The sequence below is a fragment of the Rhea pennata genome, chromosome 3 (assembly GCF_028389875.1).
Source record: "Rhea pennata isolate bPtePen1 chromosome 3, bPtePen1.pri, whole genome shotgun sequence".
Lineage (NCBI taxonomy): Eukaryota > Metazoa > Chordata > Aves > Rheiformes > Rheidae > Rhea > Rhea pennata.
The window spans coordinates 35,453,185-35,470,788 of NC_084665.1; the positions used below are offsets into that span (position 1 = coordinate 35,453,185).

Here is a 17,604-nt window from a genome sequence, read left to right on the forward strand (position 1 = left end):
AAGAAATCCTCCCTGGATGTGATTAATTACAACAATCCCCTCCCCAGAAGCTCTGGAAAAGAGGAGAGAGAATCACCTATTCCTCCCTCCGCCTTCCAGCGGGTGGCTCCTGCCTCCCCCCTCGCCCTCCCCCTTTTCTCCTCCTCCTCCTTCTCCTCCCCCCCGTCCGCTCCCAGGGCTGCAGCCACAGCTGGGTGGGAGGTGGCAGGGCGAGGACTCCCCCAAGTTGGCTCTAGCACTCGGGGCAGCCCGGGACTGGGGGCAGCGCTCGCCGCCTCCCGCTGAGCCAAGAGGAGCTCCGGGGCGGCGGGGCCGCGGCCGCCCGGTGCCGGCTCCGGCGGGGCCGGGCTCGCCCTCGCTGGCGGTGCCCCGTGCGCCTCCGAGGCTGCTCATTTCCCTGGACACCCCTGAAGGAGCTGCGGGGGCGAAGCGGCGCTTCGCTCCCCAGCCCTCCCTGCCGCCTCCCCTCGCTTTCTCCTTTGTTTTTTTTTTCCTCTTATTTTTGTTTTGCTTGTTTTTTAAATTTGCTCCTGAGGAAGGCTCCGGTGTGGAGGAGTCTCTTCCTCTTCCTCTGCCCGAGGTGCCTGCGGGGGCTTCGGTGCCCGGCGCGGAGCGGGGCGCATGGGGCGGCATTTCGGGAGGCTTTCGCCTGCTCCTCGCTCCCCCGCCGGATGCTGCCTGGACTGTTTTGGCTGCTTTTCTTTGCCGGCGATGAAGACTCTACCTTGAAGATGGAGATGATTTGGTTTTTATTCCTTTCTCTGGTCCCGGGGTACAGCAGAGGGCAAGGGGTTTACGGTAAGAGGCGTTGCCGCGGTCCCTGCTTGGGAGGGCGGGGAGGCGAGGGTGCAGGCGGGGGTGGCGGGATCCAAGTTAAAAAGCAGCTGCAGGAGAAAGTGAACGACGCTGGCGAAGCTCGCTGCAGCCTGCGCGCAGAGATCGGAGCGGCAATGGGGCTTCCAGAGCCCGTAGCTGCTTCGCGAGTGCCTCGCCGTAACCCCTGGCCGCCTCACACTGGCGAGTCGCCGGAGAAGGCGCGCAGAAGGCGCTGGCGCCGGGCGGGCCGTGCCGTGCCTGGACCGGGAGGCACCTGGCAGGCCTGGCCCGGCCCGGCCCAGGCACGCCTCGGAGCTGCAGTTTCTCCGGGGCAGGAGGAGCACGGAGGCTGCCCCCTCCTCCCCCCCCGCCCCGCACACCCCCTTTGCGGGTTTGCTGCCTCGCTGGATGCACGGGAAGCGGCAGAGGGAGGACGGCTGCCGCCGCCGCCGCTTCCCCCACGCCGCGGCTGCGGGCGGGGGCGCCGGGGGTTCCCCCGCTGCCGGGGGCGGGGGGCTCTGCCCGCGGAGGCGGCGCGGCGGAGCGCCCCGGGCGCGGCGGCGGCGGTGGCTCCCCGCGCTCCCGCCGCCGGGGCAGCCGCGTTAGCCCGGCCGGGCGCCCTTCCCTCCCGGGGGGGTGGGTGCTGCTTTTGCACCCAGAGAACTTCGCTGCTGCTGTTTTGCGTCTTGAGGCGGGCGAGGGGAAGCTTTCTGTGGCAGAGCTGATGTCGAGCTCCTTGATTTCCTTTTCCTATTATTATTATTAGGTCTGTGATGGTGTTTATCCCCCGCGTTTGCAGGCAGCTAGGCAAATGGCAAACTCGGGTGTTCCCTGCGAGGTCGGGGTCCCGCGGGCAGAAATCTGCAGCCCTTCAGCTTCCCAGGGCAGGAGGGGAGGGAGGGGGCACACCCAGGGGCAGGCACCCCATAGCCCTGCCGAGCGCACCCCTGGGCTGAGGGAGAGCAGCCAGGATTTACTTCGGTCAGCTGTGCAGATCCCCTTTCTCTCTCCCAGCCCTCTCTTAATTCTTGCTTTACAAGATCTGCATTTCCAATACACGGGGGGGGGGGGGGGGGGGGGGGGAGGGGGGATGAAAGCAACTCACAGGACTTGCCTCTCATAACAGGCCTGCTTTATCTTGGCTTGCAGCTCAGTTGTGCGTTGTTATAAAGTCCTTCTGGAAGGCATGCCGCCGCCTCTAACAAGACAAGCTCTCTGAGCTCTGAACTGAGACCCCAGTGAGAGAATCCAGCCCCCTCCTCCTCCTCTTTAACAGCATGCAGCCAGTCTCTTGTGTGAGCTCTGGCAAAGCTCAGCTCAGTCTTGCTGGCTGTGGGCAAGTCTTTGTAGGTCACTTTTTCATGATGTATTTCTTTGATGGAAGCAGTTCCTCCTTTCTCTTTGAGGGCTCGGATGTTAAATTGACTTTACGTCTGTTTTGTAAAGTAACCAATTTAAATGGTATTTTTTACTCCCCCCCCCCTCTTTTTTTTTTTTCCTTCCTCCCAATATTTTCTCTCTGTTTGAATGTCCGGAGGAAAACTGCAGGAAACTCCTAAGGTCAGAGAGTAGCATGAGTTTGTGGTACATAAACTTAGTGAGGTCAGGTTATTTAATCCATTATAACAGGTAATCCACTTATAGTGAAACTTTTCTGCTTTTGTTTGAATGCGCTTGCTGCCATGTAACTGTCACTCATGGTGGAAAAGCCTCCTTCCTCAGAAGCATAGCTGAGGGACAGGTTTAAAAACTGTTTTTGCTTAAATCTGCTGTAGGAGGTTGCTTGTTGTATTTTTCATCCACTTCGGTGAACTCTTATTTGATAGAGTTGCTGCTAAATTAGATCTACAGAATAATTTGCTGATGTTTTATTTTGTGCTTTTCTCTCGGAGAGAAATTGGAGAAGCTGTATACAAAAGAAAGCATGATAGATGTGCACTAAGATGAAGGCGTCCTTTTAAGTCAGAATGGTACAACTGCTGCTATTCTCTTACTTCAACTACGGAAACAAAGGAGAAGTCCTGTCTCTTCCCACCTCTCCCTTCCCGTACATCTTCAAACTATCTGTTGAGACCATCAGGAGTTTTAATACACAGCTGTCTGAGTGCAGCCCAGAGCAGTGTATTGTGGAATCGGCACACCACAAACTTTTACAGTGATTAATAGCTTTCATATTGTGTTTCCCAATTCTGCCTTCAGTCCACTACCCTTTACTGATTTCTTGCATTGTGCAAACCAGCACTGGTTGGAGATGAAATTGCTGTTATTGATGGCTCATGCAGAGCTGGAATTATACTGTTTTATTTGCAAGGATAACTAAAGCAGGATTAGACACCAGTTCCACTGCCCATTCATTTTCAATTGTCCCAGATGTTACTCTCTAGCCATGGCTTCAAGCTAAACATGCTTGGAGTGTTCTCCGTTCTAAATATTTGTCTCATGTGGCACTTAATGTAGAAATTTAGGAATTCATGTCATGTTTCAGGTGCATATTTCTGCTTTGGAATATTTATTTATCATGATGAAAGTGGGGAGTGGCATCTATTTGAGTCTATAAATATATTTTACTCTAGTAAATCTGCTGAGATTAAATCAGATTAAACTAGATAAAGTATCCATGTGATGTACCCTTTAAATAATACACCCACATGGATACACACAAAAGACCTCTGTCTAGGGAGCAGAGTTGTTAGAGAGGTTTATTGAGATGAATGGTATAAATAAAATGCGTGTAAGGGCATTGCTGAGAAAGAAGCATTTTCAATGGAGGTGTAATTTAATTAGGAGTCAAGGTGCTTTTAGCTTGTTACCTGAAGAGGCTTGTTATACAAATTGGCATTTGTTGTAGTGATTGAAGACTGTCTGAAACCCTCTTCTCATTAGCTGATCCTGTCAGTTCAACCTTGTTTGCTGAAATAAGGCAAGGCTGGCCTGAAACGGAAGGCAGTTCAGCACACTGCCAAAAGGCAACTTTCATTACCGCTTTGTGTACCCCATTTCCCAAACAGCCTTTTCAAATCCCAGTACCTTGCTGCCCCGGGTGAAGATGAGGAGCAAGTGGTAATATATTTTAAAGAAATGTAATTCCTAACTAGATAGCTGGAGCCAGAAATCAGGTGATGGGGGAGAGCAGAAGATAAGATAAGGGGAAAGGAGACTTCCTTGAAGTTATCAGTGCTTAAAGACAATAATTTAGACTGGAGGTGGAGAATAGCGAAGGGTTTCTGAAGGGAAGAGTATGGCCCTTGCTTCCCTGTCAGCCTTGTGGACTTCAGTAGCTCTGGTTCAGAGCATGCACGGGGCTGCTGCTTTGCTTGCTCCGTGCTGTAGCATTTAATAAGCATTAATAAACATTTCTGGGTGTCTTGCAGCTGGCACTGTGCAGCTGGTCAGCAGCAGCCTTTCAGGCTGAATAAAAGGGAGCAAGATATTGTGTTCCCTGCTGCCCATAGCTCACCTGCGGAAACTGCGACCGAGAAGCCTTCCAGGAATGGTCATCGCAGGTGGAGCGAGGGGCTACGGCAAGGTGAAGATAAGGAAGGCTTAGGCTGAGCAGCAGGGAGAGCTGCCTGGCGGTGTGATGGGGGGAGGGTTGCATGGACCACATGACTTCAGGCACTGAAAACTGGTGGGGGTGAAGCATTTGCAATACTGAATAGCTCTGCTCTGGCCTCTGAGGTTGGGAATAACTGACCCAGTGGAGCCTCTTCTTTAAAGAGAAACCCACACGCTGAATCAGCTGTGACATACCACTGCAGGCTGCCAAAAAACCTACTGGGAGAATGTTTTCTTGCATCTGTATTGAGGAATGTCATGGTAAAACATATTCTGGATTTACGCCATAACCACTAACACTTTTTCATTTCATATGCGCATGACATGATTTGTTTCCCACTCCTTTTACCTGTAAAGTAAAAGCTTTTCCCTAGAGTTTTCAGTGCAGCATCATCCAAGCAGGATGCCTCGTGCCCTCTTGCGACCTGTGTGTGCGTTTTTCACTGTCAGATTCTGGGTGCGCAGACACACAGCTCAACCTTGATCTTGGTGACCTGCATCAGTCCCTCTCCCCTGCTTCCAAATAGCTGTTTTGCCAGCTGGGTCGGGAGCATGGACAGGGAGCTCTTCAGCTTTGTTACTGTTATCCCAGCACTCTGTGCACCTGATCCTGTGCCCTTTGAAACGGTGAGCAGATCGTTGACTGAAGTAGCAGCGGAGACGGCTCCTGTGAGCTGCTTCTTGGCTGATTAAGTCTGGAAACTGGGATGTGTGAGCATAGTGGTCCTCAAGGATATATATACATTTTATATATATATTTGAATATGCGCACGCACACACACACCTATGTGCATCTTTCCCTTCGTGCTTCCTTTGTGTTGTCCAGCTCTTAAATCTGTGGCTCATTAGGGTATCAGCCTTCTGTTACGAGAACGAGCAGAGTGTCATAACTTGAGGGCTATAGAAATAGTCTCATCTAAGGACTGAGTTGACCGAAGGCTTGCATACTTTAGCAGCCCTTTAATGTCAGGGCATTAAGTCTGTCCAGTTTGGTGGTCTGGCATGCCTTGCTTGCTTCCTACAGTAGTGTGTGTCAGGTCCGCCCTTCTGTGTCACCAGAACCACTATTTTAGCTCACCGGCTTTATGCAGCAGATAAGCTGTCAGCTGACTTTAATATGCAGTACTAGAAAACTGACATTATCCTCCTGACAGGTTGTTTGCAACTTACTGGTAGAAATCAAAATATTTCACTATAGGTGTCATCAGAAACCACTATCTTATGCTAATTTTTGTGGGAACATGAAGACAGATGTTGAATAATTTGACATAAGCAGCAAAGCTTATGAAATTATCACCGTGTCAGATTTGCATTGGATTTTTTTTTCCCTTTGGAAAAAGAAAAGATATGTATCATCAGATGGTTTGAAAAGGTAGGAGAGGGAAACACCATAAGTGGCTCCCAAGAAGCAGAAGGTGCAGCAGAAAGTGGCCCTGTAGGCTCACTAGTGAGACAGCAGTTAAGCAGTGGCAATAAGGAATGATGAGCTGTTGGGACTTCTTTAAGTAACAAGACAAAGTGACCTCCAGTCTGGGAACTCAATTTTATAAAACTTTCTATATACCACAAACCCCAGTGTTCTCCCCCCTTCTTGAGTTACTACTACTCTGCTTTCTCATATAGTGAAGTTTCCGTTGTCTTATCGCTCCCTCCACAGATGCCGCACTCTCTGGGGTTGTTAAGCATGGTCTGTGCCTATGTGTATTGCTTGCACTGCTATGGCTTGTTACAGCGAGGAAGGAGCGGGGCTGAGGAAGAAAGGCGTTCTGGCCAGTGGCAGCATGCTGGCAAAAGCAACAGGGATAAACACGTCTCTGTCTGAGGAAGACTGCTTGCGGGGATATTTCTTGCTGCATTTGTGGAAATGTTTTGAACCCCGGCTGCAAATGGTTTCTTTAGCCAGCATAAGGTAAGTCTTCAGAGGACGAGTCTGCTTGTGTAGCTCTGGAGAGGCAGTTTAGCTGGGGAAGTGCTCATCGGGGTAGATGAGGTGTTGGCATTTTTTGTGTGCAGGGGTTGCAGTGTTGTGTTGCTAGAGGGTGCTGTGTCTAGCTGTGGAGAAGCTGAGGGTATGGCTTGCGCTGGGCTCCTTCCACACAAAAGACAGCAGAAAAGGTTGTTCTGCTCTCAGAAATGCAGCAGGTGCCTTCACATGGTAATACACCGAGGGGCATTAGGCTATACTTGGCAGACAAAACACCCTGATGTGCCCCAGAGGGCTGGAGGAGGAGGGAGGGAGGGTATGGCACCAACAGGGTGCAGCGGAGGGCGAATTGGGCAGGGCCTCTAGGATCCACTGAAGAGCAACGTGCTGCGAGGTTGAGGATGTGCGTGTTTCGTGTCTCAATGCTGGGGCTTATCTGGCGAGATCGCTGGTCTGTTAGGATCCAAAGCACTTGCTTTGAAAAGAACAAAGCTTTTATCTGTCCCTTGTGTGTGTGTGGGGGGGGGGGGGGGACAAAGGTTTATTTTTATAGCCCAGCATTTGCTTAGTGTTTAAAAGAAGAAATTAAATGTGTGATATCCCATGAAGCTGACAATCAAAAGCGCTGCATTAAAGAGCTAGAAAAAAAAGTGATAGATGCTGCTGGGATTTCCCTTTCCTGGCTCCAGATATCTTGGCCCAACAAAAGTTGAGCTGGAGAAGGGCTTCTGCCAACAGGTTAACCGGGACAGGGTGAAAGCATTGGTGCTGGGACACATCTCCTTGACTCCATGAGGCAGCAGAGCTGAGGGTGCCTCAGCAGTGAGATATTTGATCAATGCTGGTGCTTTGGCCCTCGGGAAAACGTGGCCCAGGGGCTCTGCCTCAGCGCCCTGTCATCTTCTGAGTGCACGGCTGCCTTCAGGGAACTCTTTTCGTACCTGTGCATTGGCCCCACGGTATCCCAGTCAGCTTCTGGCCACTACCACCTTGTGTTGCAACACCTAAATACCGCAGGCCTTGGTTGGTGAAGGGAGGTATCTGAAGTTGAACAGGGAACTAGAGAGTGCAGAATATAAAAACTTATTTTTTGAATTTTCTGCTGCTGCTTCTTTTTTTTTTTTTTTTTTTTTTTTTGGCTGTGCAGTCTAGTTATTCCAACATATATTTGCCTGACTAGATTCCCAAAGTCTACAGAGAGCTTTACGTTCTAGTAATATTTAAATTCCTCCGAGGAGAACCTCATCTTTGCACTCTTCTGTGAAGCACTGTGCATGTTCTTCGTATTGCGCTAGTAATGAAAGGCAGAGTAGACATAATTACACATTTCAGTGATTGCCAATAAGGAAGGACAGTCTGCCGGGGACTGCCGTGGTGCTGGCGCAGTGATTTGGAGTTGCCACTGCTGATTTGTGAGCGTCTCACGGCTTCGGGCTGGCTGGCAGGCTTCTAGGGAGCGCGTAGCAAGCCGAGCAGCAAGGCTTTTGAGCAGCCTCTGTAGAACTGTCTGGTCTCTTGCTTTCCTGGTGCTCTGTCCACTCGTGCTGCAAATCACTTATGGAGGTGGTGTTGGCTGCTGCTGCTGCTCTTGTGCTTTACCCTGCACAAGAGAGAACTAACTAAAAATCAGCGCAGCTTGTGGTTTCTCCATGCTGTGAGCCATAGTGTAGGACAAGTGGTGCGCACACACTTGTGCGGGGTGGGCGTAAGCAGGAACGATGGCAGGGTGAGGGTAGCAATGGACAAGGGTGCTGCAGGACCTGCCATTTCTGAAGAAAAACTAGCAAATGTTGCACAAAGATGAACTGACATAACATTGAAAGTTAAAGTTGAGATGTGAAAAAAGATTTTGGACGTCTGCAGGCAGACATTTAATACAGGCGTAGCTGTTTGCCATTGCTACTTGCTGTTTGTTCTTCACTGATTAGCATAAATTGTTTTAAGATAAATGTGGATTGGAATCTTGCACATCTCTTGTGTCTTCATGATAAAAGGAAAAAACAAAAATGTTATTTAGAAGGATGTTTGAGAAACATGGCAAAATGCCTTTTGTTTACAAATGCCATTTCTCCCAGTGGTGCTTGTTCTGTGCCTTGCACTGTGGGAAAAGGCATTCGTAGAATTGCAGGGTGAAGGATGATTGTCTCCTGCTACGTTCAACGAATGTGTTATTCTGTCTGTGAGCATCCCTCCAAACAGTGGGGATGTGAAGAACTGAGAGTGATAAAACTAAGGTGACTTAAGCTGGAGAGAACTGGGGATGGGAAACTCAACTCCTCTGCCAGTCAAGTGAATGCTTTTAGGGTGTTAAGAAAACTTCACTGGTTCCACAGCAGATGTTAGATGCTGAAAATCCTCTCAGAGTGCACAGACAGGGTTTCTTGGGAGTTTGTGTTTCTCGTCACTGTAATATTTGAGTGCTTTCACATCACTGTAAAATTCGGGTGCTCTATGAACTTTCACTTTTACAATGTGCCTGTTGTCTACAGTTGTTTCAGTCTGCATGTGGGGAAATAAGACAAAGTTTTAGTGATTTATCCTTGGCAGAACGGAGACTGAACATCAGCAAAGTCTGAAGCATCCTTTTCTCTCTGGAAAAGTGCAGCTGGTATTAACTATGATCCCTGTGGTTGACAGGCACAAAGTAAATACATCCTTGAGAAGGAGGAATAAGGCATTGAGAACATGTTTATATCCAGATATCTCAGAATCAAACTTTTAATTCAAAATACAAAACTTTTTTTTCCCACTCACTACAAATTTAGTTCCCTTTTGCTCACAGATGAGGATTTATTTTAGAGTGGTTTTTGGAGGTGTTCCAGAAGCTGAGCTTTACTGTGCAGCACTTGGGGTGGTGGTGGGGAGAAATCTTTCAGATGTGAGTAGATGTCTTTTCTACCTGAGTCTGCAGGTGGCTTGAAAAATTGCTCTGAGGGCTTTGCTCAGGGTTAGTTCTGAAATCCGTTGACTCTTTCAGCAATGATTTAAATTATTTTGCTCTGGATCAAAGCGTCAAGGGAACAGTACCTTTTACTACAAAAAGCTGTGTTCATGCATGAAAAGAATTAAATGACTCCCAAGGGAAGGAAAACAAAATCTCCATTTGTTATGAATGAGCAGAGATTTGGGGTGGAAAAAAGGCAGGGGACTGTATCACAGACACTCTCCCCAGTAAAAATCTGGGACAGAGGAGAAGGTTATGGTAATGTGGCTGGAGCTGTGGCTTTAAAATGGGACTGGATGCCGGTGCAAAGAACAGTTTTTGAGGAAGTAAAAGGAAAGTCTGAATGTTCAAACACTTGTTATTTTAAGTATGTGCTAAGCCCATATTCTTATTTTTCTTACAAGTGCAAAGATAGGAAGAAAACTGTAATGTTTATTTCACAAATGCTAACAAAGGCTGAAAGGAATTAGTGTCCATGATGTTTTTAAGAGAGGTTTTTCTTTTAGAACAATTAAAATTCGTATGTATGTGTTTGAGAAGAAGATTATCTCAATCAACGATCAAATAATTTCTGAATAATATGGCCTTATCTCTGATGGAAACAGGGAACCAGAAGTGGGCATTGGTGTTAGCTTCACTTGCAAAGATCCCCATTTTAAGGCATAGTGCAAAAGTTGTGCCTTATTGCTCCTCCTACCCTTCTAGGAAAGAGAGATGCTTGGAAATTGCATAAGAATATAGGATCTTTCCAATGCTACGAGACAGTGTGAGTAGGGGGAATAGTCTTGGAAACAAATGGACTTAATGTGCATAAACACTATGTCTGAAATTAGGAAAGTAACTCGTGGGTACTCTCTTGAGCTAGCTTTAGATTAGTTGTTTTGGTTACTGATCGCAGTACAGCTGTAACAACATGGAGCTCAGCTATGATCCAACTATTTAGGCAACAAGTGGAGCGGATTTTGCAGCTTTTTGTGAGCCTCATGCTTCCAAGGTCACCTAGAAGCTAGTAGATAACTAAGCTGGGGACATCCACACCAGGTTCAGTCTTGCTTTTGGATTGCAGTGCAAACATATATACTCAACTGCTGGCTGTGCAAATGGGTAGCGGTCCTCTAAACCCAGCTAGCTGCCTTATTGTGGGGTACAGTTTGAAGCTTGTGGGCTGCAGCAGCTTGGCTGGCACAATCTGACAACTGCTAACCCAGTTTAAGACAAATGCCAGAGTTGTTCTTGCTCTGCAGCATCTGCTGAGCTAGAGTAACTTGTAACGTGGGAATCCAGGTTGGCTAAATGCAGCTTGCTGTTGTGAAATAAGCCTTTTGACAACAGGTCCTGAAAGTGAAATCACCTTTAATTTTGAATTTTTAATGGAAAAGCTATTCTTGAATAACTCCCTGCATAGACAAACCTTGCATTTAACTGTGATTAAGTTTCTAAATTGTTTTTTCAAAACGGAGTCGTCAAGCTCCTGAACCATGTAGCTATGTCTGAAGACGTTATCCGTAGAAACTAAGCTCCTGCTTTCGTTAAAATGGCATAACAACAGTTTGCTTTTTGGTTGGTCAAAGATACGGTGAATGAGAATTTTCATCCATATTCCCATAGAAAAATGAAATTGATAATAGAAAATGATTGCTTACTATGATGTGCGTGACTACTACCATAAATCTTCCATGGTGGGATGCAGGGTGAAATGCATGAATATCACTACAACAAATTGAATGGAGCAGTTTGTTACATGTTCGTGTTTGGTAATCAGGCTTGAAACATGATGTAAAAGGAGAAATTGGCCAAAGTCAGCGGTAGTTATCGAAACTAGAAACTGCTCTGTGGCATTTGCAAAAGCCTTGGCAAAGATAACATGCTGCTTCTTGTGGATCAGAAGGAGCATATGTGTCTACTTATGGCTGATGGTTATTCCAAGTGGCCAGCAGTAGAGTGTGCGCTATTTGACAAGCAGTTCTGTTTCTCAGATTATTATGGAGACATTTCAAAGTATGTTTTCCGAATATAGCTTGCTTACAGCTATCTCTTCAGATAAGAGACATTCAGTAAAAAACACTAGATCTGCTGTTTATCACTCAGCTTCAGAGGTATCATCAGGGCATTTTGTACAGACACTTAAAAGAGCAGTAAGGAGAAACGAGGAGAGCACCCTGCAACATAATATTGCAAACTTTTATTTCATTGCATAGGTCTGCATTACAGAATAGCATGCAGGAAATCTCCAGCAGAGCTAATTATTCATAAAACAGATTTTAGTTTAAGAATTGCATTTGATTGTCTCAAAGCAAATCCAGAAAAAGAGGTGAGAATAGAGATGAAAACCACTTGGCTTGTTATACCAAAATAAAAGCTTTGTAGAAGAAGGAAATGGGGGAAGATGCTAAAAAGTACTAGGAGCTATGACACACTTGGTGAAGTAGGGAAACGAAAGAAATGTGTCAGGCTATTGCTAGATTAAAAAAAAAGAGAGAAAGAAAAGAAATTGATGCTGTTGATGGTGTGTAAATTCTTGGAGTGAGAATATTTCTCTTTCATTGGCCTCATGATAATACCCACGACATTGTGGCTGTTGAAAATGAGGGATTGGAAGAGCAAGTGAAAACAGCCAAGCCTGACAGGCACAAGTTTTGCCTAAATAAGATTGCAGAAGTCCTGAATGGCGATAGCTGTAACTCCAGGATCACGTGAAAGGAGGCTAGTCTTAGCCCTCTGGTTGCAGGGACCAGGAGTGTACAATGCTGCTTTCGCATAGACATTTACACACACTTTTTTTTAAGGACCTGAAATGCTCTGTGCGGAGGAATTGCAGTTGTCTGTTGGGAAGCAGCTGCGGCTAACCCTGAGGCTGGAGCCCAGATCTCAGATTGGCGTAGGATGGATGGTAGCTTGTAATTAAGGGACTTACTTGTTGTACTAACTCTTCCGATTTTCCTTTCTTTTTTAATTATTTTCTTTTTTTCTGATCCAGTTAAAGTCAGCGTAATTAGTTTTCAAGGCACATTTGGCTGATTGGGTTTCTGTTGATACAAGGTCTTATTTCTTGCATGTGGTTTGTCACATGCAATGCTGCTGGCCAGGCTCTGGCTCCAGCCTCTGTTGCTGTCTGGCCAGGAGCGATGAGGGATGCTTGCGTTTCCGCAGATCCTCTGGGAAAACCGAATTTGGAGCGGGGGGATGGGGTGGGGAGTTACAGGAACTAGCGGATATCACTCTCCTGACTATAGTTTTTGACTCTGTCGTGCTGTTCATGTAGGTAGCATTTTGATTTTAAGGCGAGGAAGTTAAATCCAGATGAGTCGTTGTTGTAGTAAAAATGCTGGCCTGAAACGTGTCACGTAACAGCTCGGAGACTGTCTCTGTCATTTTTCCTTTATTTATTTTTTTTTTATTATTTTCTTTTCTCTCTTTTTGGAAAGACTTCAGTGGAAGCCAAGTATGTAAAAAAAGCCTTAAAACAAACCACAAAAAAGTCAGGTCTCATTTTTTCCTGGCTTTTTGCTTTTGTGAGTGGAAGGTGGTGCCATTTGTCCGTCTCAGACAGATGCTTTGAACATAAAGCTGGTGACTTCAGTGAGGGATTTCTGTCTGGATACGACAGGAGTGCACAGACAGGTAACCTCAGTTTCTGTGTAGTGCCCTGTCTTAGTGATTTACAGATTTTCAGTGACATCTGACTTTTTTTTTTTTTTCAAATCACCATTAAATTTTGACTCAAGACCTTTTAGAAAGTCCTCTGTTTTAAACAACCATTTTTAACTAGGTAGAACGAAGGCTACTCTTAAGGATTAGCAATGTTTCAGAAGTTGAAGTCCTGTAGTATATTACAAAATTGTACTTCTCAGCTCTATGACCTATCATGCTACATGCAAAACTCAGAAGACTTAGTATGTTTTCTTTTTTTAAGTCCAGATCAGTGCACTCTACTCCATGGCAGAAGTCAAACCTAAGTATTTCTGGCACTATCATTTAGAAGAATGGGTAAAGGAAGGGAAAAGTCTTTTTTTTTAAATATATTTTAAAAAAAACCTCTTTTGTTTGGTTTTGTTCTGGCAGTTTTTACTTCAACACATTTGTGAACTGCATGTCATGGACTGCTGGTTGCTGCAGTTGCTGAGCTGTTGCCACTCTCAGGCAGCTCCTTTGGTGAGCTGCTGTTGGAGAACGTGTGTGTGATCAAAATGCAAGAAAAAATCTTGTGTGTGAACCCACTTCCTAAAGAAATAGGATACTTTGAATAGACTGCAATGTCTCGGGACTTCAGGCTTGCTGTGTAAAATGCCTCCAGAGGCCAAGCCGTTTAGTTAGGGTTCTGGATCTGCCCCCTGGGGTGATAGTTTCTGTGGGAGGATTCCTTGTTTCTCTGAACTTGAAGGGTCTCTGGACACTCCAGTTTCACACCCTGCTACTGCAGAGGAGTAGGATTATGCTTGTGGTTATTCCAGAATGAGATAATTGGAATTATAATTGGACTTCAGCTCAACTCTCAATAAGGCAAGCTTGTTTTCTTTGGCTAAGTTGGAATAATGGAAAAAGCAATCTTTGCTACCTTCAAAGTCTTTAACTGTTTTTTCTGGTATGTGATACTGCTTGTGTATCCTTTTCCAGAGACTGAAGGTCTGTCACTCCCATAACTTCCTATTATGGTGAACTGGAGGTAACAGGTACGAGTTACATTTCCTGGCTCCACTTGCAGGATCGCTGTATTGAAATAACAGGAAATCTTGCTTTCCACTGCTTTATTACATTACACTTAGAAATCTTTTCTTTTTGCCTATGTCACCTAAGTTTGTTTCCCAACTTTTCTGGTGGGTTTAAAAGCTGGAAGCAAGGGATATAAAAGAGCAAATGTCCATGATCTCACTCAGCTTTGGAGATAAGTGCTCGGTGGTGAGGAGTCGTCGTTCTCTCATCCCTACTGTCTTCTCCATTGCATTCTCTCTTTCCCTGCTTCCTGGTGTTTCACTTTTTGAATCCTTGCTGTATTCCCTCTATTCAAAATAATATTTGTTTGATTAATAAAGGCTGCATTAAAGGGATACTTTTTCAGCTTATTTTAAAGCTGAAATAAATATGTTGGCACTGCAACAGAGAGGGCTTTGCAATGAAAGTGTAACTGTATGATTTTGGACATAAAATGAATATGCAAACAGAGCCCTATAAGAGGTCTGCAACTGGAGAAAGCTTCTTTCTCTTACTTCCTGGCATATGAGTACCCAAATGCAACAACAATTCCTGGTACAGAAGCAGCAGAAAGGGAAGCTAAGTGGCCTCAGATGGTGTTGTGCCAGTGATGCCTTTACACTGAGGATGGATAGCACCAAAGACAAGCAGCAGATGGAAGCTTGTTTTGATCCTGGAATAAGATTAAGTAGCAGGTATGGTGCTGGTGAGAGATATTTACCTGAATCCCTTCTGCAAAGCTTTTGAGAAGCTTTGCAGAACTGTGGAATATCTTCAGCTCCTGCTGAAGGAATGATGGTCTAACAAGCTTGGCACAGATGAGCTGTCTGTCTGTGTCCCCCTTCCTTACTGGTATATCAATCTACCTCTCGGTGTTCTTGTGGGTGACTTGATCAGCCTTCCTTTTAAATACTCTCCCTTTGGGACAATTAATACTTTGAACTTGACCTTCCTGGTTTTATTCTTAATGGTTGACTTCTAATGGGTTAGTTACAGGTTGGTAGCACATGAAAGCTGTTGGGGAACTTCCCTAGACACCATGGGATGCTCCCTCAAGTAGTGCCTTGCACAACAATTTTCTATCCTCCTCCATCTCCTGAGTTTGTGGCGAGTCTGTGCTGGCTCAGATACATTGGGGCTGGCTCTTTGTGGAGCAAACTCTAGATTCCAGTAGAGTTTTCTCTGCTGGACTAAATTGTCCTATCCACTTCCATTTTAAGAGCAGAACTGAGAGAGTAAAGTTACTTTCAGCTGTTGTGTTTTTTCCCTCTTCAGTAGCTTTTTATATTTCCAGTGTTCCCTCACTCTGCTTTCCTATTTAGCAACATCTTGCCATTCTCATCCCCTTGTTTCAGCCAAACAGATGTGTAGCTTCACACAAATGAATTGTCTGCAACATCCATAATTGCCTCAAAATAGAGGTTGAGGAACTGATGTTTCTTTCTTCCTTTTTCAGTTGTATTCTCCTGCTGCGCTCTTACCCTTAATGTGCTTCTTGAATCTGCCTCTCAGCAATTTCACAAGTTTGGCTGGCTTCTCTGGTGCCAGTGAGCACCACGGTCATGGAAGCACTGTAGGCTTGGGTGACTGTGGTGCCTTCACATGCTACGCCATTGCTCCTAACTCTTGCCTGAGTAAGTGAAAGAAATGTTCTGCAAGTAGATTGGTGCTTGTGCTGGGAAAGTGGAGGGCTGGTGCAAAATGTCCCGCTCCTCTGCAGATGGGATGTGCTAGGTATTTGCCCTGTTACGTCCTTAAACCTCTTGCATATCCTGGACAGTTTTATGCTGTAAATACCTGTCCTGATAAAGCCACACTTACAAGTTGTCTCTTAGTTAGAAGCATTGGATCCCACGCCAAGGATATCATTACAGTACATGCTCATTAGCTATAGGACTGCCCTAAACAGAGGGAACAGAGAAACTGGCAGAATCACAGGCATTCTTGATCTCTCTGCTGCCTTTCTTCTTTTATTCTTCCTTTCTTGGGGAGAACTATTCCCAAATTATTTGTTCATCTTCCCATCACCCTCTAAGAAGAATCACTGGCTATAGGGATGTTAGTTCCTGAGTGGTTCTGGGATTAGGAGATCTCCTGGAGTGCTGTCTTTTCCCACTGTTGGGACCAGCTGGGCCAGACTACCTGTCAGCCTACTGTAGATGCTTAAATGGTGCCAAAACTCAACTTCTCCCTGTTCCAGGACAGCACAGTCTCCAGACACCAAAATTCCCATGGCAGAAAGAGTGAGCATCCCCTTATATTACTCGTGTGTGTTCATAACACACACTGCTGCTGAATCACTGTTTTGCTATTTTCAAGTAACTCATGAGTAATAAGCATGAGAGTGCCGACCACCTTGCTGGACCTTCACTGAATTTGCTCCGGTATCTGCCTTCTGAAGAGAATGTTTTTCTTTGTTTCTTCCAATGAGATGGTTCTTGCTATGTGGTGTTTGAGAAATGATTGCTTTATGACCTATCCTCCTCCTCTTTAAAGTTCTGAGATTAACATTACTGTAATTAGCATGCTACTGGCTTGGCCTGCAGCAAAGACAAGTGGAGAAGCTGGAGGTAGGTCCGTATGTCTTCCTTTACATGCTGCGTAATCTCTGGTAATGGTTATACTGAGTATTCCTCTATGAGCATAATGTAAAGGTTAAAAAAACCATGGTATCAGAGATGGTGAAAAGAGGAATGAACCCATTGATCACATACTGCAAGGAGTAAAATCCTGTGCATGCATGGGTACGGAGACACACACACACACACACACACACGTATTTTGCAGTGTCTCTCTTGGTATAGCTCGTCACAGTTTGCTTGACTAGAAATCATGGAGTGTCCGGCAGATGCCCTGCACTGTGCCCCTTGTCAGCAGGTGAGGGCTGTGTCCACAATGTGCAGCAATACGTGACTGAGTAGGAAGAAGGATATGCATTTTCTCTGGGAGGCTTTGAAAAGGAAATATCAGTTCCTGCTTAGACTGCTTAGTTTGAAGCCACTTGGGGTGTGCTAATATGCCAGGAGGACCCAGACTCACGTTGGATGCTCTAGGCTGTCTTTACATTTTGAGTTTTCCATATGCACCCAGTTGGTGGCTTTGCTTCACAGCATGAAGTATTGGAGCAGGAAGCTGAAGACTGAGTTTCCTTTCTCTCTTTATTTGACACTATTGTAGGTGGCCCACAGAGTGGGATGCCGGGGTAGGAAGTAGAGGGAATTATTTTACTCCTACTAAATTTCATCTGGGCAATGTGCCCTATCTGAACAGTTGGTTTGGTAGCATTTTTTTAACGTGCTTCATATCTGTGTGCTTTTTTCTCTGTCTCTCCCTCTCTTGTGGGGCCATTTCTAGATTAAAATGATGTAGGATCTTAACTATAAGGAAGAAGGTGGAAAGATAGGAAGGTCCCTGTGTTCAGCTGCCAAAACTCCAACTCTGAAGTAGTGCAGAATGCAGCAGCTTTGCTGCTTCCTTACTGGTGAAGTCTTTTAAAGGACAAATGACTTCTGATTTGTCTTGCACTCCGTGTATCTGAAATCTAGCCCAGATGTAGTTGCACATCTCCACTGCTACCAATGTGAATAGAAGGACTGTGCCTTTTTATTTGCAATGTAGAAGCCTTCTCACTGCTGACCCCTTGGGTTTTCTCAGAAGGAGCATGCAGCCAGTCCTC

At 45.8% G+C, this 17,604-nt stretch overlaps 1 protein-coding gene across 1 annotated transcript in view; it reads left to right on the forward strand.

The window, feature by feature from the left end:
- Positions 1-671: 671 nt before the first annotated feature.
- MDGA1 (MAM domain containing glycosylphosphatidylinositol anchor 1) overlaps positions 672-17,604 on the forward strand; it is a 141,071-nt gene continuing 124,138 nt past the window's right edge. The window contains exon 1 of the mRNA XM_062573615.1: positions 672-798. Coding sequence (XP_062429599.1) covers positions 672-798 — 127 coding nt within the window. The remainder of the gene's footprint in view (positions 799-17,604) is intronic.